At 46.1% G+C, this 25,172-nt stretch overlaps 1 protein-coding gene and 1 long non-coding RNA gene across 3 annotated transcripts in view; both read left to right on the forward strand.

Moving 5' to 3' along the window:
* The window catches only part of LOC137451244 (uncharacterized), a 252,222-nt gene that overhangs the window by 183,583 nt on the left and 43,467 nt on the right, over positions 1 to 25,172 (forward strand). The gene's annotated exons all lie outside the window — the stretch shown is intronic.
* Positions 6,131 to 13,642, forward strand: KLHL38 (kelch like family member 38). Its single transcript, XM_068158588.1, has 4 exons — positions 6,131 to 6,298; positions 6,954 to 8,327; positions 9,799 to 9,904; positions 11,831 to 13,642. The coding sequence occupies exons 2-4, from the start codon at positions 6,978 to 6,980 to the stop codon at positions 12,115 to 12,117; spliced, it is 1,743 nt and encodes a 580-aa protein (XP_068014689.1). The 5' UTR covers positions 6,131 to 6,298; positions 6,954 to 6,977; the 3' UTR covers positions 12,118 to 13,642.

Below are 25,172 nucleotides of genomic sequence, written 5' to 3' on the forward strand. Positions count from 1 at the left end.
CAGGGACAGATTCTGAACCTGAAATGAGCCATCTGATGCCACATTTGCCTTTATCAAAGGCATTTTAACGTTCAGTCCTGGAAAGTGCAGAGCAGTGCAGGATCTGTGTATCTTCATGTTGCTGTTGCCATGGGGCTCTTGTAACCAGAGACTATAGAAAGGATAGATGAATAATCTACTCAAGTGTCCAGTGTTCCTAGTGATATTTTATCCTCCAGGGATCACACTGTATGTTCAGTCCAAGATGAGCTGGCAGGTACCCATTCTCAAACGATGTAGTTTTATGACAAAGGCAGTGAGTGTCTGAAATGCAGAGGCAGGGGCTGGTTTAGGCAAAGGATCTGTTTTAAAATATTCCAACCAAAGTGCCCAAAGCTATATGAATCATATCTGTGAAACCTCTAGAAGCTCAGCACACTTTAAACCCAGCTATGTCCTTATTTAATGTGAAGCACATAACTTTGGCAGCCACATTTATTTTTGCCTGAAGACTGTTTTAATTAACGCTAGTAGGTCATTCTGACTAAAGAAGGAAGAGTACAATTGCTTTCATCTTAATCTTTCACTCTTTAATTAGAGATTGTCCTGAAACCAAGCCAGGAGCCCACACATCTTCACACCCACACATACTGGGTCAAAGTCATTATTGAATTACATGCAATATCTCTCTATCTGTGCACAATACATACAGTGACAGCAGTGACACTTATGAAGTTGATCTGCACCTCCAATGATGTCAAAATATAACTTGTCCCTAATGCCTCTACAGCAAAAGTTTGTCAGGGGTTCAAAATTCAAGTTCAGGTTTCCTATCGGTGTCGACAAATGTAGTCTGTCGCCTTGCCTACAAAATCAGAGCTAAATGCAAATGCAGTCAGGTCTTAAAGTAAGCTTTGGTTCAGAATTAAGTATCACACTAATGTGAACAACAGCTGTGGTGACAGATAACTCAGGGAAGTCATGTTTCCTGAGCAGTTAAACAGAAAATGAGTAGTGCAATAGTTATAGAGGAAGGAGAGAGAAGGACCATGAGGGTATTTGGACTTCAGGAATATGACCAGATAGTTGGCAGCTAGTAGCAGCAGAAGGAAGTCAGCAGACTTCTTTGTGGGCAAGAGGCAGCACTGACAAATTGCAACAAAGGAAATTCCTATTTGACATACAGAAAAAAAATCTTCTACCAGGAGAGTGGCTTGGGACTGGAGCAGGCTCTCTGGAGAGATTGTGAAATCTCCATCTTTCAAGATTTCAAAAATTCAACTGGACAAGTCCCTGAGCAGCATGGTCTAACTCTGAGGCTAGCCCTGCTGTGAGGAGGAGGTTTCATTAGGTGAGCTCCTGAGATCTTCCCATTCAGCCTTCTCATGACTCTAGGAGAATTAGGGAGTTTTTGAGCAGGAGAATACATTTGTCAGTGCTGTGTGGAATAGTCATTGTATTTCTGTTGCCTGAAGTCACATGAAGGACTTCATCTTATTGGCACGATTATCCAGCAATTCCTCATATTCACACTGGATTCTGTTTGCTTTTCAGTATCTTCTCCACTACTTGCTAGCCTGGGGAGTTTGATCCCCTTCAGTGAACCTGAGATGTCAACCAAGGAGCTAGAGGACATTTTTTCCCAATTCAATGAAGCAAATAATAAGTCCACACTGGGCTCCAGCTGGATAGGAGCACGGACAGGACTTGGGGTGGTGCTTCGGTGGGGAGTATCAGAATAAGTCCAAAACAGGGTGCTGCATGTAGGGAAAGATTTGCTTCACAGGTCTGGCCCAGACATCACATGTGGTGTTAGGTGTCCCAGTAGTATTATCAAGTAGGTGAGATACAGACATACATGCTGAGCTATCTTTTGATAGTGACTTGCTAATACTGAGGTGTGTTTGCTCTCTGAGTGCACTTACTCATTATATACATTTACACACATGTGTGAATATACAAGACATAAATCTAATCATTCTCCAACACATTAGTCTTTCTTTATGCTCCAGTATTTCTCTTCCCTCCACTATCAAAATAGTGTCAGGTGCCCATCTTACCCTGGTCAGGGCCCACCAACCAAGCTCCACACTGCCAGGGCATGCAGCGTCTCAGGCAATGCTGGCTGCTCTCCCATCCTGAGCTGAAGGCTTCCATTCCAGCCAGCCATGGCTGCTTCTTGGGGTATCTTTTTCTCACACTCTCCAGCTCATGGCATCTGTTTAATTATGATCCCTCTAATTGCCTCTTTTTACAATGAGGAATGCTAATTCTAGATTTTGTTCCCACTCCCAGTTTTATAAAGACCATAATAAGGAATATTTTTGCTTGTCCCTCTGTCTATTTTGACTGTAAATTTGGGGAAAGGGTCAGTCTGTCTCCTGATAACTGTGGGGGCTGGTAGTCATCAAGGCAGTGCACATAACACTGAATAAACTCAGTGAAGTCTTTCCCTTAAACAGTCCTTTTTTTCATTATCTCTGTTTGTTCATTTTCACCTGAATTGTAATAGGATCAGTGCCTGAGTTTTAGAAGTTGTCTGACATCACCAATCTTCTCTGTGCACCTGTCTGCTGGACGATTAGATTACAGCTTTTTTCCACTCTGTTGCTTAGTGAATGATAACAGACATTTCATCATTCCATCACATTAAAACATAAGCAGAGCTTCTCAGGGTCAGACCAAAGGTTCAGCTCATCCTAGTTTCAAAATTGAGCAATCCCAAACACTTGAGGAAGGAGAGGAGAAGGGGCAGGATGAATTGCAGAGTGTTGCAGAAAAGTGGTTGTTCTTCAGTACACATTTCCATTTTCTAGAAGCTGGCCATTGATGGAGTTCACACAGCAGCAGCTGTGGAGGGCTGCTCTTTTTAACAGTCCCCAATGGCTCCAGGCTCCCTCAAGGGCTATTTGGGGACCTGTACCCCCACATCCCAAAGTACTGCTGGGTAAATGAGCCCACTTTCAGACAAGCCTCATCATCTATCCAACATCCCACTCCTGTGGTTAATGCAACACTTTGTCCTTCCAGAAAAAGACCACTCAGGCCTGCTTCAGTCAACAGTGTGCCACCCCAGGAAACATGCTTCAAGGACTCATTCAGAAAGAGACTTTCTCAAACAAGTTACACTGCCCCACAGAAGAAACAGCTTCTCCCTCTCACTGGTAGTCATGCTGCAGCAGTAGGGGCTACATAGGACGTACTGTTCTAGGATACTCCACGAAAACATACTTCTGTTTGTTTATAAAGGAAATCCTAACTAAGCAGTGCTGATGTGCCCACTTGGTTGGAGATGTGTCTGGAACCATAACCTCTGGGAAAGAGAAAAGAGAGAGTGTAAAGCAGGAGCTTCGGCTTGGGAGCCTTGGCCCCCAAACTGGCAGGGACCTGTGTGTGGGGACTCAGCAGGGAGCAGCAACCCCCCCGAGAGCAATAAGCTATTTAAACAGCACATGCTGTACTCTGGGATAGCAGGAGTTTGCATAACTGTGCAAAGCCCTCGAGCCTGGGATCTTCTAAATAAATGCCACATTTATCAGTATGTAAAGCAAAAGAACATCCCACCTACCCCTTCCTGACCCCATAAAACAGTGTCATTGGTGAAGTCACATAGCATCATTTGTTTCTCCAAGGGTTAAAAAAATAATTCAGAGCCACTGCCAGGAAGAGGCAGAACTAAACAGGCAGCAAAGAGTTAGAGCCAGAACAGAGATCTGAAACTAAATCATTCATCAAAACAGACTATAATGAGAGCGTATACATACAGAGCAAGCAAGAAAGGGAGAGGGCGTTTTGTTTGGGTAAGTAATGTTCTCTGGATGAGGAGAGAAAAATTCTCCTTTGAGTTTTTAATGCCACTCTAAATATTTATAGTATGATCATGGCCAGCTGGTGAGGCAGCGGTGGCAGGGAGCAGGACAGGGAGGGTGCATTTTCCCCCAGAGCCCCAACATCATCCTCTAGACTTTCTCTTCGCTCCAGGAGGGGCAAAAGGCTGCGCATTGCCATGTTTATCTTTTGAAGTGAGTTACCCACAGCACTCAAGCCCAGGGACTTCTGCCTTTCCCACCCCTCACCTTGCCCGGCCATTCACACACCCACAGTTTGTTCATGAAGGGAATACGGCACAGCCTCCAAAAAGATATTCCAGCCCAACTCAAGCCTCTTTTTTAACATGGGTCTGTGCCTTCATGGTTTTGTCTAGCCTCAGGTATTTCACCCTGTTGTTATGCTGCGTTGAACAGTCTCTGGGAGAGGCCACACACCGCATGACCCAGGATGCGAAGCTGCTGTATTCAGAGGAACAGACCGCCCCCATGCCTGCAGTCTGCTAGGCCATGGACAGGGAGGCAGGAACATATGGAGTGCTGCAAACACCAGTGCAGCACAGGAGTTGACATAAGGGCACTGTGGCTCCCAACGGTTTCTCGCTCATCTGCCTCACTGTGACTAGAAGCAGACATGACTCACCCGTGAGTTTTGGCTTTGAAAATACGTGAAGGAGTTTTGCTTTAACCTTGTGTTTCCCTGTGGTAGTGATGCTCAGAAATGACATTTTGGATTCACTCCCATCTCAGAATAGAAGGAGGAATTTCAGCACAGACGAGAGGCCAAATCCAGTTACCCAGGCAAGGGCAGCCAGTGCCATTTTTCTTGAAACACCCAGGAAACCAGCACAGAGCTGGGACACATTGCACTGGAACTGCTGGAGAGCCCAGCTGGGGACTAGTGGAGCATCCTCCACAAGAATGAAACACTTCTCTGGTCCCAGCTCTGGGACTGAATTTAGGCTTATCATCATGGATACCGACATAGAAGTGTTAAACAGGGACACCTGCATATGAGTGAGGCAGCTGAGCAACTGTGGATACCTAGCAGTGCCTGGAGGACTGTTCACCTACCCCTGATCACCTGAATAACGTGGCAGGCTCAGTTGTACTGACTAGGTTTCATTGCCTGCAAAAGGAGCTTGGACACTCTGCTAATGTACAGGCATCTGCAGTTAGGAACCCCATTGAGGTGTCTGCCCTGGGGACCTAAGAGCTACTCTAGGACCTGTCACTCTAGATTCCAGCTTGCTGCACTCACTTCCACAACCTTTTGCAGTCCTCCCACCTCAAGCCACCCACTCAAGAAATTCTTTGCTAGTAGATTCAGAGAGCTGAGGTCCTTACAGAAGAAGCCACAGTCAGCTATTTTCTGTATGAAACATTAAGCATCATCATAAACTGCTCCAAGAGGGAACTTCCAAGAGGGAACTCTGCTTGGCAAAGGTAGCTGGAGTCTCCCTTCCCTAGGTGCGGGGGCCCAGTACATCAGCATCTCCCACCAGACTGCAATGGATGATGCTCCCCAGCCCTATGACAAGAGGGAGCTGGGGTTGCTTAGTCTAGAGAAGAGGAGGCTCAGGGGAGACCTTATTGCCCTCTCCAACTACCTGAAGGGAGGTTGTAGACAGGTGGGGGTTGGTCTCTTCTCCCAGGCAACCAGCACCAGAACAAGAGGACACAGTCTCAAGCTGTGCCAGGAGAGGTTTAGGCTGGATGTTAGGAAGAAGTTCTTCACAGGAAGAGTGACTGCCCATTGGAATGGGCTGCCCAGGGGGGTGGTGGAGTCACCATCACTGGAGGTGTTTAGGAGGAGATTGGATGGGGTGCTCGGTGCCATGGTTTAGTTGATCAGATGGTGTTGGGTGACGGGTTGGTCTTTTCCAACCTGGGTAATTCTATTCCATTCTATCTTTCCATAAGGTGGAGACACGGTCCACCCCACTGGGGTCCCTGGAAGCCCCTCTCTCTTCCCTCCTTCTCTACGGTGACAGTGTATTACCTAGCACAAGGCATTGCAGACTGTTTACAGGCTTCTAGAGTTCCCAGGCACTTTAGGACGGGGTCCTGCCACTGTTTCCAAGCAGACAGCCAGGACTTTTATAAGTGAACTTTCCTCTCCGTATCTATTTATTGTGTGTAAGCATTTGCCAGAAAAACAGCAGCGGGGCATGCTCAGTCCTGGCCAGGTCATTGCAAAAGGCAGCGACGGCGTCACATGTGATAAGAGCGAGAAGCCCGAGCGCTCCTATTCTTAGCGCTGGAATGTATACAATGCCCCTCCGCCCCACCGCTCCTGCGCACAGCTCCCGAGAGCGGCAAAAGTGACCGCAGAATAAACACGTCCAGAAATCACCCTCTATGAATCACTTACCTACTGAAAGAAACCTCCCGTGGGTTTATAGGTTTTTTTATCCAGGCTCTAGCTATGGAAAATCTCAGCAGAGAATAAACGGCAGAGAGTAAATGCATGCAGTGAAGGACCACAGAAGGTAAACGTTTCTACCCTACCGTTTCACGGCAGGTTGAGCAGTTAGCCATGACAATAGACGCTCATCATACTGTTCTGCCTGGTACTTAATTTAGTCATTGTGTGTCTGATTAACATAAAACCCCCCACAGCTAAGCGGAGTTAATAAATAACCGTTTTAATGCAGATTCCCAGTCTCCAGGGTTTCGTTTGTCCCGCTGCAGAGTTCAGCTTTGCCAGGTTTACATTCTTTGGGAGTGACTAACTCTAGGGGAAAGAGGCGCAAGCTACTAAACTGCTAATACGTTAAAACAGTGAATAAATGTCTAAGTGCATTTATTCAACGTGATGAAAATGAGCAAACCAATTGCTTCAGCTGTCCAGCTTTCATCTCAGATCAGTGAGATAACTTCAGTGCTTTTGCTTCTTGCCAGGGACACAGGCAGTGCTGACCTCAGAGCTGCAACCTATCTGATAACTTGATGAAAATTGTAAAGGGTCTCAACGACCTTTTAGCTTCTTTATTATTTTCCCACTGTGCTTCACTCGTGTTCCATTTTTATGCATAACAGTGAATGGATATCTAGAGCAACATCAAAGTCCCAATGTGCTCCCTTGGATCTGGATAGTCCAATAAAAGCTCCTAAGAATTTATTTATTTTTTCTGCCAAGTACAGCATTTGTCTCTCTCCTGTTTTGCTATGGAGAAGGGATCCACTGAGGAGCTCCTCTTCAAAGACCAAGACTTCTCCTCTGAACTGCTGATGCAGCTGAATGCTCTGCGTCAGAGCGGGATGTTGACTGATGTTACCCTCTGCTCTGGGGGCTTTGAAATCCCCTGCCACCGAAACGTGCTGGCTTCCAGCAGTCCATACTTCAAGGCAATGTTCTGTAATGACTTCAGAGAGAGTCGTCAGGCTAAAGTCATCCTGAAGGGCATTGATGCTGAGATTTTGGATCAGATTATCCTTTACATTTACACAGGGGAGATTCTTATATCCACCAAGAATGTCCTGTGCCTGTTGGAGACAGCCTCCATGCTTCAGTATGATAAACTGTTTGAGGCCTGCTCCGCTTACCTTCAAGACAAGCTGACTCCTGACAACTGTCTGAGCATGATCAGATTGGCAAAGGTCTTGAACTGCCAAAGCCTGAATAAGGAAGCCAAGGCTATGGCTTTGAAATGCTTTCCTCAGGTGGCCTCTTCTGAGGAACTGAAGGACCTTTGTCCCTTGGAGCTCATTGAGTACCTTGGGGATGATGAGCTCTGTGGGGAAGAGGAGCAGGTCTTTGAGGCACTGATGGTCTGGATCCGGCACGACCTTCAGGCAAGACAAGGCTATATCCAAGAGTTGTTCAAGAAGGTCCGGCTTCAGTATGTCCATCCAACTTTCCTCTTCCACTTCATTGCCAATGACTCCCTTATTCAGTCCTCACCCACTTGTAGGAGCATCCTTGAGTCAGCCTGGAGAGAGATGTTTTCCTTTTATAGCACCAATGTGCCTGACATCAAGCCCATGGTGCATGTTCCTCGCAGGTACTCCAACCAAGAGTTCCTCGTCATCATTGGTGGCAGGAAGGACAGCCAGCAGACTACAAGAGATGTCCTGCTCTATGATGACAAGACAAGCCAATGGCTAAGCCTGGCCAAACTTCCCACGCGCCTGTACAAAGCCTCTGCAGTGAGCTTACACAGCAATATTTATGTGCTCGGAGGGATGCCTGTTAGCAATAAGAAAAGCCCGGTCAGTGATAATATTTACCTTTACTCCCTTAAACTCAATCAGTGGAGGTTGGTTGAGCGCATGTTGGTGCCACGTTACTCCCACAGGAGCTTGGCATACAAAAATTATGTCTTATCATTTGGTGGAATAGGCAAAAACCAGGAAATCCTGAATTCTGTGGAAAGATATGACAGCGTTTACAACACCTGTGAGAGCATGGCGAGCATGCCTGTTGCCGTCCTTCACCCTGCTGTTGCTGCCAAAGATCAGAGGGTCTACCTCTTTGGGGGAGAAGATGTTATGCAAAACCCTGTTCGGTTGATCCAGGTAATGATCAGTCCTGCTTGTCACAGACAGTTTCATCTGAAGTGTTCAGCAGTTCACCACCCTCCTGAGGAAATCACCCCCCCTAAAAAAAACACCCTTATTGTGAGTTGCAGAAAGAGGCAGGATGAGTTGGCACATGGCTTCAAAGAAGTCTGCAAAGAGCGTTTTCCCTTTAAGTTGTTTTCAGGCAGAAGCCCCGAGGTGCTTCTTTGGATGTCAGTCAGCTCTCTTGCTGGTGGGCACTGGAGCCAGGGCTGCTGCAGGTGATGCTATGGTAGGCAGCAGCTGACCTCCCTGCCCAGCTCCATGCCTGTAGCCAATCTCACTCAAATCAGTGCCTTCCACTTGGCAGCCGAGCTGGGGTCTCAGCCGTGCACCTGCTCGCTCGCAGCAAAAGCAAAGATTGGTGATCATTAGAGCAATTAGATTTCAACTCATCAAAGGGCCAGGACTTACAGTTATGTCTTATAAACAGCTGTGTTAAAATGTGAGCCCTGCCACATGTTGCTGGCTCTGTGCCTGCTTTCAGCAGTTACACGCTATGAGAAGGAAAAAACTACACAAAATCCGTTCTTAGCTGATCTGATGCTTTAGCACTGTTGTAATGTCGCTTTCCCTGTGAGTGTTTTCCACTGCTTTAGGCTAAGATAGCAGCCAGCACATCAATACTTCCTTACAGTGATAACAGGACTTGGTTATCAGGGGGAAGTAAATGTATTTATCAGGTAGTGTGGAGATGTCCTAGAGATATTTGCTATATTAAGAAGCGGATGACATGACATAAAAGTTTGTGATGCCCACATACGGATGACTGAGTGATCATCATCTGGCAACAGCTCTTTTTCTCACATAAATTGATGACTTAGATACCACTCTAAGTCACATCAACAAGTCCCTTTGCCAATCCGAGTGCATGCCAGCCACCAGCATAAACAGAGCAGCTGGGCAAAGACAGTGGCTGCCAGCAGAGCTAGGTGAAGTTGAGGTTTGATTGCCTAGGGAATTGTTGAGGGTAAGGCAGGAATACACAGAAAACTGGAAAAATAACTTAAATGCCTTGTGCTTTGGGAGAGCACGAGGGAAATTGTTAAGGGTAAGGTAGGAATACACAGAATACCTGGAAAGATAAATACCTTGTGCTTTGGGAGAGCATTTTCCAGGAGTTAACAGTGATTTAATGGCCACGCAAAGATTTACAGCCAAGACGACTGCATATGTCAGATACACTCTGCCTTAGTGCATGTGCTAGCATCTCCTGGGCAGACAAGTCTGGAGAACTAGAATGCTTTCCAAGGGGACACATTAGGGGAGGGGAAGAAAAAAAGGGAATAAATTGTTGAGTTTTCAGCAGTTCAAGCCAGAGGACTGTATTCATTAGGACAAAATAAAACCCCTAAGTTCCTCTGCAATGACAACTGCCAATTCAAGTGCAGCATAAACATCTGCATGTGTATCATTATTTATTTGTCAGGTCTACCATGTCTCCAGGAATATGTGGTTTCGGATGGAGACCAGAGTGGTGAAGAATGTCTGTGCACCAGCTGTTGTGATTGGAGACCAGATTATCATCGTAGGTGGTAAGGACTCTCTTTCACCCTCCCTTTCACCTCCCCAGGCTCAGCTCTTGTGGGATTTCACAGCCTTCTTTCTTGGGGTGCTCCCTTAGATGGGATGTGGAGCTTGAAAAGGAAAGGAGGAGTGTGTCCATGCCTGTGTAAGTGGGGACAAGTTCTCCACAGGGCACCTTCTTAATACAAGTAGCAGGACCTTGCAGGGGGGGCGCAGATGGGGGACGACACTGGGGTAAAGCAAATACAAGTTACTGCTCTGCAGAAGGGATGAAGCCAACAGCATGGGGGTCCTGCTGCCCCCCTGCAAACTCACAGCCTGGCCCTCCCTGATTACTCTTTTAGGAAGGGTGGAGAGCACAGTTACCACAAGTCCATGAACAGCTTGTTGGGATGGGTGGGCTACAGGGCTACAAGGGATCGGTTGGTCCTGTAGGTGCCTTCTGGGGGTAATTGTGAAGTGTCCTGAGAAGGGCATGAAACACTGAAAGGGAAAGCTTAGTGTCTTTCTACACAAGGATCAGCCTCTGCCCATGACACTTTGGTAGGTCACACCATTGGTAGTTGCACACTTTAAAGCCCTTAATGCAGCTCCCCTGACCACAGGCTGGCACAAGGAAGCATGTGTTAGATTATTTAAGGGAAAATGAGGTGGCGGGAAGCTTCAGCAGAGCAGAGGTCTGAACCCAAATTACACAGGACTCAAACATGGTGGCATCTCTCAATGGGAGACCACTGCTACTCTGAACAGAGGAAAGCTGAATCAAAAAGTCCAAGACTATCAGCCTTCTGTGACATCAGCCAGACGGCAGACCACGGTGCCAAAAATACTGTTTTCCACTCTCTTCAAATGCATTAATCTGAAGGGCCTGTACTGACCCAAGCCTGCTGCTGCCAAGCCTAAGTTCTCAATTTATATTTTATTTATCTAACACAAGCCACAGAAAATCATGTTAACTTTAAACATCTTTCATTTTTCTTGGAAGTAGAGAAACTCACCATGGTCAGGTTTTATTTAGCAGCTCCCATGCCAAAACACTGGCCAAACACTCTTAGTTTATCAACAACAGTAAAACCCACAGAAATATTTTCTCTTAAAAACAGCTTTCATCACATTTTGGGTCCTCTTTGCATGGCTGATCACATCATAACAAAGGGGAGTGGGTAGGCTTAAGCAATACAGGCCTTGATTTTTGTTAGGGAAAGTGGCTTGAAGGCTTGCAAAAGATGGTCCAAAGCTGTTTGTTTGCAATGGGCGCTCTTGATCATCTACAAGGGTACCTGGGCAAGGTATTGCTGGATACCAAGCTTCCACACCTACAGTGCTCCAGAGAAATGGCTATTTTACCAGCCTTTACCTCTCAGCACATGTGAGGTTACATCAGCCTTCAGTGGAAGAGCTGTCCATTGGATCACTGGATGGTGGCCAGCATGATTGTAGCACCAAGGGTTTTGGGAGTGGAGTGAGCGACAGTGAACACTGTGCTGTTGAGTACCCAGCTCCATTCAGTAGACAGCTACAACTCCAATCCAGCAAGGCATTGTTGCTGCATTCCCATGTGCCTCTGCTTTCTGTATTTCCAAGTGAAGCTTTAGGAGTCTGTTGGGTGAAAAGAAATACTTTGAGACATTTGAGGGCATGTGCAGAAACTGCAAGTTCCAACTGTGTTTGACAGGTTGCTTGCCTGGTTCGATGGATTTTATGGTGCTCATCAAGACTTGGCTGCCAAGGTGCAAGGAGAAAGGGTGGGGACAAAGAGGAAGGGATTCTTGTGATAGGCTATCACTTCCCATCTTAGATATATTAATTCTGCCAGACTATGTACCAGTGTAAAAGGGTTTATTGAAGACTTCCAGGAAATAAGTTATCAATCCTTCTGCTCGCCATAAGCTCTAATTCCTATCTGTCTCTTCCATGTCTGGCTTTGCACTTAGGGTACACCCGGAGAATAATAGCTTATGATACAAAAGGCAACAAGTTTGTTAAATGTGCCGACATGAAGGACAGACGAATGCATCATGGGGCCACCATCATCAAGAGCAAGCTGTATGTCACAGGAGGACGATGCCTCACCACAGACAATGTCATCGAGGACTTGGATTCTTTAGATTGCTACGACCCAGAGACCGATACTTGGACTCCAAAGGGAAAACTGCCACACAAACTCTTTGACCATGGGTGCCTTACGCTCCAGTGTGTTCCTAGTTCTAACCTTCTCTAAGTAACCTTTGATACATCCATAGACATTTTGTGCTTTCCTTAAAGGACCCACCTAGCTCTGTTGAGAGTACAGGGGGAATCCTCATGGGGTCTCACAAACTCCTGACCTCAAAGTTGCCAACGGCATTAGTCATTCCCCAAATGCTATGCCAAAAGGTCAAGAGCTTGGTGTTCATGCCATATTCACCTGATGAGTATGGAACATGGTGCTGCTAGGTCCAGCCTGGGGGACTCACCTGGACTCTCAGTACAAAACAGGGAAAAGACATCTTCTGGACAAGAACCTGGTGCAGGATTTGGCCTTGTACAGACTTTAAAATGAACAGTGAATAAGAATGATGGTATCTCCAGGGAAAGTAAGAGCTGGGTAACTGCATGTGTTGTCTTGTCAACTCAACTGTGTGCCACTAGCCCTTGCTGCTCAGTGCTGACCAACATTTCCATTTTGAGTAGTGAAGGTGTTTAGAACATAAAGCCCCAAGCTCTATTCTTGTAGCCGGCCCAAGAGCAGCTACCTGTGTGAGCTGTGGTAGTCACCTCATAAGATGTATAACATATGATGATAGCATATTTTTAATGTTCCTAACATCAAACTAGAAATTAGCAAAAAAAGGCTGATGCTTTGATCTGAGCTCTGACACTGCTACAAGATGCAGATTTGACTTCTCTGAGCTATCACTCCGTGACAGTGCAGGAAAGGCTTTTGTTCCATCAGCCTGCTTGCTCTCTGAAGGAGTGGAGAAGGTGGGATGGAAATGAGGATCCTATCTTCTTGTTTTGAGGGATCCTGTTTTGCAGGGAGCTTGCTTCTCTTTCTGCTTCAGGGATGGCAGTTAGGAAGCCCTTTGATGGAATTCCTGAAATCTGGAAGAGCAAAGAGTACACATGGGGGAAAGAGGATGTAAAAGAGAAGAGGTATTTGAGAGGAATACATTATTTTTTTTTGCTGTTCCTCCTCTCTCCAAACCACTGGAAAACAGCAGTGAGAGAAAACCAGCGACAGGAAACCAGCTTTCCAAGAAGAGAAAGTCAAAGTTTGCCACTTGGCAAAGCAGCTCTGGCTCCACCAGTATTTCTGTGGGGTTCTGCCACTAAGTGCATATTTTTAAAGGGAGGGGATTAATCATCACATACTGAATATGCTGGGAACTGCTGCCAGGTCACCAGGCTTGGTAAGGCTGCTGAGATAGCAAGGAGCTTTAAAGATAGCACGTGTGACCACCATCCAGACAAAAAGGTGGTAGAAACAACACCTCTTTTTCCTCATATTTGAAAGAAAGTGGGACTTTTCCAAGGCTACACAGGGGCATGAGGAAAGCATGCTCAACTCTCCTCTTCACAGAAGGCTGCATGGCCATGTGGTCACCGCCACATTGCTGGGTACAAGCTCCAACTGCCAAGATCTCTCCCATAAATGTGTTTCTGGAGGCAGAAAGGTGACAGAAATAGTTAGTGAAGTGGGGACCTGGAAGTAAAAATTGCATATCAACCATTGTTTCAACAATGCAAAATAAAGCAGTTGTTGTTTGTAAGAGCTTTGTGTTCAGGAGTCCCCATTGTTCCACTGCTGGTAAAGGGAATTGGGTTTGTACCAATGTTTTTTGACAGAGTTTCCTTCTAAGGATCTGAGTAAATCTGCAAAAAATGAGTGGGAACCCAAACTCATTTTCCAGCTCAGAAGCCTTTGGCTATGTTTCTCCTCTGTCTTTCAGTCTATATCATCATCTCCTCACCATGCAAATCAGGGCTAAATCATGGCACTTGCCAAATTGGACCAGAGCAGTGATTCATTTTGCTTCCTCACATGCCAGCTCCAGCTCTCTGGAGAAAGAAGCCTTGTCATGACCAATTATGGAAAATCTGCCCCAGGGAGAGATTTATTCATAACCCCTCAGTGCCAGCTTCCCAAACTCTTTCCTGTTTGACTCCACTTGGCTCCAAAACTCCAGGAGACACCAGTTGTTTCTATGCATTTTAGCTGACGTGGATTCCTGCCAGACTCGTGACTGTACCCAGAACTGAAGGGGAATAAAAAGTTGACTTGGGGCCATAACTCCATGTTTGCAAACCATTGCCACAGTCATTGGCTTACACTTGGAAGCAAACAGGGTTTTTTTTGTTCCTGTATCATATAACTAGTGATTTTCTCAGCATTCATGCAGGGACCAAATAGTACCTCGCACAGCTGTAGCCGAGCAGGAAATGGGGAGTGCAGAGCAGAGGCAGGGTGGCAGCAGTGATGAGCACAGCATCCTTCCCCGGGCCCTTGGGGAGCCCTCATGTCGCCTCCAAGTCCTTGAAGATGCCAAGGGCTATAGCCAGCTCTGCTTTGGCTGCAGCCCTGTGCTCCTTCCTTTCACAAACTCCTTACCTTGTGCCCATAATTCAAGGAATTTGAGTTTTCTGGGTAGTAAATAGAACGCCTGGTTTCTGATAGACTTCTGTCTTGTGGTCAGTTTTTACACAAACTCTGACAAAAGCTTTGGAGGCCCTTTGCAAGCAGGGTTGAGAGCAGAGAACAGTGTTACCAAGGCAGACAAGGGCTGGCAGTCGCTTGATGACAGAGAGGCAGCAGCATACACAGCTTCAGGGCAGGGGGTATGCAGCCCCTGGGGCAGACACTATGGGGAGAATGGATGCTGCCTTTCTAATCAGGCTCAGGCCACCACCTGCTCCACCCAAAGCAATCCCAAATACATCTCAATTGCTTTGCAATTGTCCTACGTAGAGGTGCTAAGGGTGAAAGCACTTCTAGCAAAGACTGACCAAGGTATCCCTTCCTCTGGTGTCAGGAGGGGACTTTCCCAAGCAGGAAACTGTAGGACTACATGGCTGAAAGCAGCAACTCCATGGGACAGTGAATTACCCAGTCCCTTGTGGCAGGTACTTGTCCAACATGTTTTAATTCTCCCATGAGAAACACTCTATTGCCTCCCAAAGCAACATCCTTGAGTGCATTATAAACCTCACAGCTTTTAATACTATTTATCCTAAATCTTCTTTTCTGTACCTTCTGCCATCCTCACAGAGACTAAACAAACCCAGCCCATTCAGTCTTTCCTCATAAGTCATGTTTTCTAGACCTCTGATCATTTTTGTTGCTCTCCTCTGGGCAATTTCCAGTTTGTCTGTTTGGGTTTGGAGGTTTTTTTGTTGTTGTTGTTTTGCTGGTGGTTTTTTTTTTAAGTGTAGGGCTTTGGCTCAGCTTCCCAGTGCTGAGAAGGGCAATAACCCCTTTCTGCATGTTACCTACAGCACTCCCTGTTTCACAGCACAGAACAACTTTTGCTTTTCACAGCAGCAGCAGATTCCTGACTTGGGTTCATCTGTGTCTGAGATTAAGGAATGCTTACAAGCTTGAGCAAGGTCATATGCAAAGCCTGAAGGATCTCCTAGGGTTATGCTGTAGCTTCATCTTTCCTTTGGCTCACCAGAATCCCAAGCCAGATCCCACTGAAAACAATAAGTCTCTCCGTGGGCTTTGGACTGGGTCCTAAGTACCATGTTCTCAGCTGGGTGCATCACTAATTCTGTTAATTTTAACTGCAAATATTTGATGTTTGAGTCATTTTGGTACTAGGGGAAGAGTTTTAGGCAAAAAAATAATATATATATAATTGAAGGGATGAGATTACATTTTCTTTTCAACATTCTTCCACCTCCCTTGCTTGAAGCTCAGGGCTGGCTGCTGCTGCAGCCTGTGGCGGCAGGCAGCTTTGCTTTGATCTTAGTGAAGAGCTGGGTAGGTTAAGCCTGCGTTTTTTCACTGTAACCGTTGGTGAAACAATACAACACATTCCAAGGGCAGCCTTTCTCTCCTGCAGTAATATGTTTATAATTGCAATGCATTTCCTGCTTCTTTTGGATTAAACACACCTGACAAAGTAGGAAAGATGTCAAGGCATAAACAAACGGGCACTTCGAGTTCAGCGCTTCATCAGTCCTTTTTTTCCGAGGAGTTCACGGTGAGGTGAATCCTCCAGCTGAGAAGGAAACAATTGGGGAGAGCATATATGAATAGCCTACAGGGTAATTTATCCCTGGCATTGTTCCTCAGCCTGACCTGAAGGCCATTAAGAATTGACAGCAGCAAAAAAAAAAACCCAATCCCTTTTTAAAAATATAAACATCCATACTTATTTAAAGCTGCTTGAAAGCCCCCACAGAGGAGTTGTACAGTCATACTCTCCATGGCACAAATGAGCATGAATTCCTTGGTGCAAGCTTGCACCAGCAAAGGAGTTGAGACCTCCTAATTAGTGAACTGCTAATGATGTTTTCAGTGGCTATTTCTGGTGAGGTATAATTGAAGCACAGTGCGTGTGGAGAAACCGTTGTCTCAGGCTGCCCCTGCCACCAAAATCAACAGTTTTCCTCAGGGTTTGTGCTGGAGTACTAAGAGATTGATCTGGCCTCTCCTGTTTATTGAAGTTTCCAAAATAGTAGCAGAGTAGTGAGGAGCCCAACCGCTCTGTCACTCGGCAAGTCACCCATCAGCTTCAGCTGCTGCTTTTCGCTTCTCTCTCCAGGGCTCTTTGTTTGCCTGCACTTCTTTTCATGTTGCAAGAACCTTTTCTGAGAAAAGCAAGGAGCAGCACATCTTGAGCAGGCCTGGGACACTAGGTGGATGCTGTATGGCTGCTTTAAGCATGAGGCCACCCCATAGCTGTTGGAGATGTTTGGCTTTAGGCCAGGGGTGAGCCATGGGATAAAATACTGCTGGAGGTGGGGAAAAATGCCAAAATCTGGTCCACTTCTTCATCTGGTCAGGTCTATAAACTGTCCTCCTATATCTAATCCTCCCATGTAAATAACAAGAAACAAACTTCAGGCTGTGTCTTCTGCTGCATGAGCCACGGCCCACTACCCCTCCCTAAAGCAGGGATGCTGCAACAATAGCAAAGGCATGTTCTCTTCTTTAGGTGTCCCAGCACCATGGCTAAAATAATATCCTCAGAGTGTTGCCCTGGTCTTGGCATGTTGCTCAGGTTTCTCCCTGTTCTTGGGCACCTTCTCAGGCCAAACAGCTGGGCAGGTGTGCTCTGCAGGTGCCCTGCATTCATGTTTGGAGGTGATAATGACCGCTCAGAGCACAGGCAAGTAACATCAAGGGCTCGCAAGCCCAAGTTCTCAAGTTGATGGCATGCTCCTAGTCTGGCAACTGCAGCCAAAACCAGTCTAAGCCTCAGAGCAGACTCCAGATACCTGCCTGTGAGTGCTGGGGAACTGCACAGGAGCATGTCCAGCCCCAAGAAACAGAGAGCAAACTGCCCAGAGGGCACTGCAACATAAAACTTAGCTACAAAACTTCAGTGCTGGGAAAGTGCAGCAAGCCCTGGAATTAATAGGCTTGATTAAACCATTTTCATGTGCATGGTATGTGGAGATAAGAGCCCAGTTCCCAGGGGCTTCCAGTGAAAATTAGATGCTAATCATAACAGTACATGACATCTCCTGACAGGGATGAGGAAGGCTGCTGGAAGACAAGGGACAAGTACAAACCAAGGGGGCAGAGAGGCATCTCTTGGGAAAGCAAAGTTACCACGAAATTGCTGGATCTATTTTGATGCTGAAATGACGTGTACCCTGGCACCAGGCAGATCGAAAGCAGGGGAACTGTGCCTGCTTTATGTTGTTATGACACACACATTTCCCTGAAAATGACATTAAAGAGTAACAGAGGCTCAAACATTGTTCTGTTTATCTGTTCCCCGGGTAGGGCTCTTATTCTTAGAGGCAGCCTAAGCACTGCAGAATATGACCCCTGTCAAGAAAACTTAGCCCCTGGCATGAGAACAAGTTAGCAAGTGTGACATGGGAAGCCGGGCCAGGCTCAGGGCAGGCACGACTACTGCCCGCTGCCACCTAGCAGGACAGCATCCCTCTGAGATGCACAAAGGGATGAGTCACCAGAGGAGGCTCCTCTGCCGTGTGCTAAGGTTCACAGATAGGAAGCTGATGGCAGAGGACGACTCCCCCCCAAGGTGCTGAACTAAGATTCATCCTATGCAAAATTGTGGAAAGGTTGCTCATCACTCAGGCTGTGTCAATGGTGCCTCCATAGGTTTCAGGACAACGTTTCAGGCCTGGGACCTCCTTGCAGTGGAGCTTGCACATCCATTAGCTATTAATGGAATGCTAAATTTCCCTTATCCCTGGTGTAAACTAATCCATGCTTCTGCAAGCTATGCACACAAAACCATGGCATCCTAAGGAGAAGACTCCCAGCACTTTAACTGGGTGCCACCTCAAACTTGGACCAAAGAATAAAGCAGAGAGGTCCTATGCACATTCTTCAAGATGCTGATGTTTAATGGATAATTCAGATCTTTTTAAATGAAGGAAGTCTTTGGTCTTGGGAGATGCTGGCTGCAGCTCTGAAGGCTTCTAGCTGAGTGATCCTGTTTAGAGCCTGAAAGAGTTGTCTTTCTGCTCATTATAACTTGGAACAAATATCAGTAAATAGAGTCTGTTTCTTCTCCAGGCTCTGGAAACATTCTCAAGAGGAAAAACAACAACACACAGTGAAAGAAGCAGCGCCTCCAGACTGAAATACAAATGGCAGAGAAGCCAAAAGCATGTCTGTCCTTCCAGCCTTGAGCTTATGTTTTTAATGTCATGAAATGTGGCATGCACAGTGGGTCACAGCTTTTAAGCCAAGAGTCTGTTATTTTTGATGGCAGTGCAAAATACACAAGTCCTTACTCCGAGGAGTCTACGAGAGATTCAGAGACCCTCGGAGCATCCGCAGCTGGAGTTTCAAAGCTTCCATTTAATTTGTTAGGCAAGAACACCACCTATGCCATAGCCCAGACAACTCAAGTACCCCTCAAAATAACTAACTCAGCTTTTATCTATGATTCTCTGGTCCACAGCCCCTGCCACAGATCAGCACACAAAGTTGATCAAACAAGTGCCAGGCCCAGCAACATGTGGAGAATGGGTATTAGCTGTCTAACACCTTTGCTGTCCTCAGGTGCCCCATAGCCAGAAGGGTATCATTAGCCTAAAGCATGCCTAAGAGGTGTTTTTCTCCTGGATTACAACATCTAGATTTCCCTCTTCCCCAGGAAAGGTAGCAGAAAGTTTGGGACAAATCTAGGAACTGGCACAGAGCTGGGAAAGAGAATCCCTTCTGCTTTTAAAAAGAAATGCTTTATAAGAGTGAAGAGGGAGAACATTCAGACACCTCAGGGCTCTCTGATTTCCAGGAGCTATAAAAGCCATTTAGACTGACTGACAATATTCTAGCCTTCCCATTTCATTTTTCTAAAGCAGTTTTGAAGATAAGGTGAGAAGTAGTACAAACTAACTTTCCTAGGACTGTCACCAGGAAAGGGAAATGCAGCTGGGAAAATTATTACATGGATCAGTAGGGGTTTGCCTAAATCATATTTAGGAAAATCATATTGGAACACAATGAGGAGAGGCTGAGGGAGCTGGGGCTGCTTAGCCTGGAGAAGAGGAGACTCAGGGGTGACCTTATTGCTCTCTACAGCTACCTGAAGGGAGGTTGTAGACAGGCAGAGGTTGGTCTCTTCTCCCAGGCAACCAGTACCAGAACAAGAAGACACAGTCTCAGGCTGCACCAGGGGAGGTTTAGGCTGGAGGTTAGGAGGAAGTTTTACACAGAGAGAGTGATTGCCCATTGGAATGGGCTGCCCGGGGAGGTGGTGGAGTCACCATCACTGGAGGTGTTCAGGAGGATACTTGACAGGGTGCTTGGTTGCATGGTTTAGTTGGTTGGGTGGTGTTGGATGATAGGTTGGATGTGATGATCTTGAAGGTCTCTTCCAACCTGGTCTGGTCTGGTTCGGTTCTATTCTATTCTATTCTATTCTATTCTATTCTATTCTATTCTATTCTATTCTATTCTATTCTATTCGTTTAACTCTAGAATACATTCTCCTTGTCTGATTTGTGGCTGGACTAACGCAAATACACAGCTCTTCATGTAACTACAACATTATCGTGCTGTGGCTGCAGGATGTTGGTAAGCTCAGCTTGATCAGGAGAAATCCCTGCCCAGGTTGTAGTAGAAATCTGCAGACAAAATGTTAGCAGAATCCTGGTCCTGCCAGGCTCAGTGGGATATGGCACTTGCAAACAGCATGAATCATTTGCCCTGCAGCTGTAGGAGCAGAGAACATCTGAAGATCTAGATCAGACTGGTGAATCAGCAGCATCTGACACAGTGTAAGAGGTTAAGCCTATTTATTGACAAATGAGTGTAATTTTCATATCTGAAGGGATTAGATTTGTTTTTTTTTTAATAAAAGTTCATAATAAACTCTAGGAAGGAGAATACTGAGGTCTGTTCTCAGTTAACTCCTTGGAGACAAGAGGAAGTTTGTCCAGGATAGGGATGGAGTCAAAGGAGACAGAAGCTCAAGAGTTCATTATTCTCAGTGCTTTGCTTTTTTTCCACTAGCAGAATTAAGTTATGCTTTCAGGACAGTACAAATCATCCCTGTGGAGCCAGACCTTGATCTTCCTGCTCAGCACATGGGTGGGACTCCCCTGGCACCTGCACAAGTACATTTGATGGGGAACACTGGGAGGGACAAATGAGGAAACAAGTCCCAGAGGACTTTCTGTTCATCATTTCTTGCCTTGCTCTTCATACGTTGCTCTTGGTTATCACTAGCTGTGGACATGAGAATTAGTTTGTCAGTGTGTCGATACACAGCAGAGCTGTGTTGCACCAGTCAAGTGAGAAAGGATAGGGTTGGACTTGATGATCTTTGAGGTCTCTTCCAACCTTGGTGATTCTGTGATTCTGACTTGCTGAGTGATTGTGGGGAAAACGTTGCTTCTTTTATGTCTGCAGTGCCACATCATTAAAATAAAGATGATGCCAACCCCAAGGCAAAGGCATTTTCAATTAACCCACTAAATCCTGAAGAGAAAAAAAGTACTTTTGTGCAATCCCACTTGCAATTTGGGAAGTAACCACACATGTAGCAACAGTGCTCTTCAGTAAACATAAGGGTGATCTCAAATGAGCTGGTAATCAACTGCATAAGTACAACAATGTTCATTTTGGTCAATGCTTTCAACAGAAGGATGAGTTTAATACAGCTATAGACCCACTAGCAGAAAAGCCCTTGTGAAAAGGACCCTTGCAGGGTTTGCAGGTGGAGGCCAGAGAAGGACAACGAAGTTGGTGAGGGGTTTGGAACACAAGCCCTATGAGGAGAGACTGAGGGAGCTGGGACTGCTTAGCCTGGAGAAGAGGAGACTCAGGGGTGACCTTATTACTCTCTACAACTACCTGAAGGGAGGATGTTGGTCTCTTCTCCCAGGCAGCCAGCACCAGAACAAGAGGACACAGTCTCAGGCTGCGCCAGGGGAGGTTTAGGTTGGATGTTAGGAAGAAGTTCTACACAGAGAGAGTGATTGCCCATTGGAATGGGCTGCCTGGGGAGGTGGTGGAGTCACCATCACTGGAGGTGTTCAGGAGGAGACTTGATGGGGTGCTTGGTACCATGGGTTAGTTGTTTAGGTGGGTTGGATTGGTTGATGGGTTGGACGCGATGATCTTGAAGGTCTCTTCCAACCTGGTCCATTCCATTCCATTCCATTCCATTCCATTCCATTCCATTCCATTCCATTCCATTCCATTCCATTCCATTCCATTCCATTCCATTCCATTCCATTCCACCACAGTATCACCAAGGTTGGAAGAGAACTCAAAGATCATCAAGCCCAACCTGTCACCACAGACCTCATGACTAAACCATGGCACCAAGTGCCATGTCCAATCCCCTCTTGAACACCTCCAGGGATGGTGACTCCACCACCTCCCTGGGTAGCACATTCCAATGGCAAATGACTCTCACAGTGAAGAACTTTCTCCTCACCTCGAGCCTAAACTTCCTCTGGTGCAGCTTGAGACTGTGTCCTCTTGTTCTGGTGCGGGTTGCTTGGAAGAAGAGACCAACCCCCTCCTGGCTACAACCACCCTTCCGGTACATGTACATGTGCCTGTTCCCTCCTCACCTGACAGGCACTAGTAATGCTTTTACTTAAGCAATGGCTCTTCTTCCTGGAGACAACCTCTGAAGTAAACTAAAAGATATACAAAGCAGCCCCTCTGAAGTCATCTGAAACATATGTATTTTTTCAAATTCAGAGTAATGATGTGCAGAGCACTCCATTCACTCCTTTAATTCTCAAGTCTGCAATTTCAGATTGTGCTAAAATGTGGCATTTCCATAACATGTGTTTCTACATCCAAGGTCTGTAGGACCAGGGCCCTGCTTGTGCTCTTGGACAAAGCAAGTTTTTCAGCTCTTCCAACGTTTTTGCACCAGCCTTTCTGAGACACCTTCTTACAACCTCCCTGTAGCATCTGTTTTATTTTAAAGGGATAAAAATGCACCACAGTCTCACACATTCTCGCCACTCTCAAGGTTCTCCAATTACATTACTTACATGAATTCATTCCCTTTTGTTAATTAGGGGTTTGGCCCTTTTTTTTTTGCCTTTATTTTTTAGTTTAAATTTCATTTACCCAGTGGCAAGGACAGAGACCTGAGGGACGAGTTGTTCTCCAAAAGAAAACATGTTATTTTGTCTGTTCTCTGATGAAAACTGCCTACAACTGTAAGATTGCAAGGATGTTTGGGCACCTGCCACCACCCTGTTAACTTTAAGCCAATCCTAGGAACTGGCAGTACTTGACTATCTGATTACCAAGTAGCATTTGTCAACTGCAGGAGTCCTTCAACCTTGTCTCCCAAGCAGAACTCCTTAGGTCCCTGCACTCACCACCTGTCTTGGCAAGCTCAATTCGTCCTGAAATCTTAAAGCTAACATGGAGCATCTCCATTCTTTGGCCTCTTCATGCCTGTCTTGGCACAAAAGGAGACACAGCATGGAGGTGCCCAGGCTGCCAGCCTGGGAGATTCAACAGTGTGCACTTCATCTGTGCTTGTCCAAGCCAAAAATTCTCTAATTCATCTCCTGCATTTGGTCTGACAGTAGATGAGTCAAATGCTTCAAAGCAACCTTGGGGCACTGGTTAACTCTCCCAGGACTAGTGGGGGGCTCCTTGGTGCTCCACCATTTCCCACACCTTCACAAAAGAGGCTTTGCTTAGTGTGCTTCAAGGGAGGCAAGGAAATCAATTAGCTACTTCTGAAAATCCTGGCCTAAAATCCTGTTAGTAACAGCCCTGCCTGGAGTGAGCAAAGAGCTTCCCTTGTGTTCCTCTATTCAAATTCGTGCAAACTTCTGCTGACCTCTTCATTTTGGCTCTTTGATTTCAATGGGAAACGGGCTGCACAGGGATCTTTGACTTCAAGCCTTGTATATTTTCTCTAATATTCTTTTATCTTCACCAAAAAACATTTACTAATATTTTAAGCTGATGTTTCTCTTCAGAGGGTCACACACAGTTCAGCATGCATCTTGCATCCAGAGGTTTCTCCAGGTCTCTAGTGTTAAGTTTTTCCAAACAGGTTGGGCATTTACTTGTTGTTGCTGAAGGGAGCAAACAGAACCCTTCTAAGTGACATCTAAAATAATGAAAGGAAAACCATATGTAAACCATACTTTCTAGAAATAAACTGACCCTTCTACATTTACAGGGTCAGGGGAGTGCTAGTAACCCCACATGTCCCCATGTGACTGCCCAAGTTACTACATAGCAGGAGAGAACAGGTCAGACAGATGTAGTTACAGACGTTGAAATGGGGATGCAGGGGAGATGAAGAAACACTGCCAGATTTAGAGTAACAGGTGGCTCCCCCACAGCACCCACGAGGAATCAGTAGAGTTGAGTGCTGAGAGCAACCTCTGCCGAGGTGCCTGTATGGCATGGGGTGGAAAAGTGCCTACAGGAATGGGGCATCATGGAAATAAACAGAGGAGCTGGCACCCGCAGCATCAGCCCGTTCCTAGGATTGGTCCTGCAAGGAGCTTTGGAGAAATTTGATCCTGTGATCAGGACTCTACCTTAGCACTTTGGAAACACTGGGTGTAGGCACCTGCTGTCCCAGACTACATGTGACTATCGACAAACCACTTGGCCACAATGTGCAGATCCCAGTGAGTGCTTAAATACCTCCACAGACGTGGGCGTTGGTATCTCAGTTCTCCTGTTTCCTTTCCATGCTGGGGAGAAAATAGCTCGTCCCTACCTCGCACGTTAGAGAAGACAAACGTGTTCTGCTCTGCCAAATGCTATTTGAAACCAGGTCCTTATATCAAGGGCCCACTTGATTCAGAAGAAATAACCCATTCTAGTGTTTCCAGCTCAGCACAAGCACCTCATGTGATCCTGCAGGTTTCTGCCCAGCAGAGGACAGGTCACAAAGAGATGGTGACAGAAATCCAAGCAGAACACTGTGATCTGAAGAAGATTATCAAGCCCTGGGCAGCTATGAGAGTGAACTCACAGCAGGGGAATAAGAAAATAGTTAGTAAAAGGTTTGAAACAGTCTCTGGGAAAGCTCAGAAAGACTTTCCATAGAAATTTCAGGGTCTCATATGGGCACTGAGCTTGGTTCTCAACCATCCTACACTCTACCCCTCATGTGGGCACTGGCACATAAAGTGCACGTGAAACACTACCTGGCTTTAAGTCATAGTTTACCTCCAATTCATGCTCTTCAGCCTGTCCAGGAGAAGGATGAGCTGGATTTTTACATACTGATCTTACAGGATTACACTGCTGCTGTGTGGCCAAGCCTTTCAGAAGTTAAACCAGATGCAGCCAGACCCTTCCTAGTCCCACTGACCTTTTCCCATCAGTGACTAATGTCAGGCTTGTGTGTATGAGCAGAGAGCAAACAAGTCCAGAGTGGCAGTTCCTTGGCAGAGACTTAGTTTACCTTTCAGTGCCACATTTAATAACACTGGATGGCACTTATCAGAATAGATTTTCCGCCAAGTGGCATGCCAAAGCCTTGATGAAATCAGGCCTTCTGTCTGATGTCAATCACCCACCCTTTTCCAGTTCAAAAGTGGAAAAGCAAGACCCAAGGAGTACTTCAGTCCAGAAGCACTCAGCTAAATACCTGGCCTGGCAATGCACTGTAGTAAAATTAG

This window comes from Melanerpes formicivorus, unplaced genomic scaffold, assembly GCF_026170545.1.
Source record: "Melanerpes formicivorus ecotype bairdi unplaced genomic scaffold, bMelFor1.0.p_v2 SCAF_40, whole genome shotgun sequence".
NCBI lineage: Eukaryota > Metazoa > Chordata > Aves > Piciformes > Picidae > Melanerpes > Melanerpes formicivorus.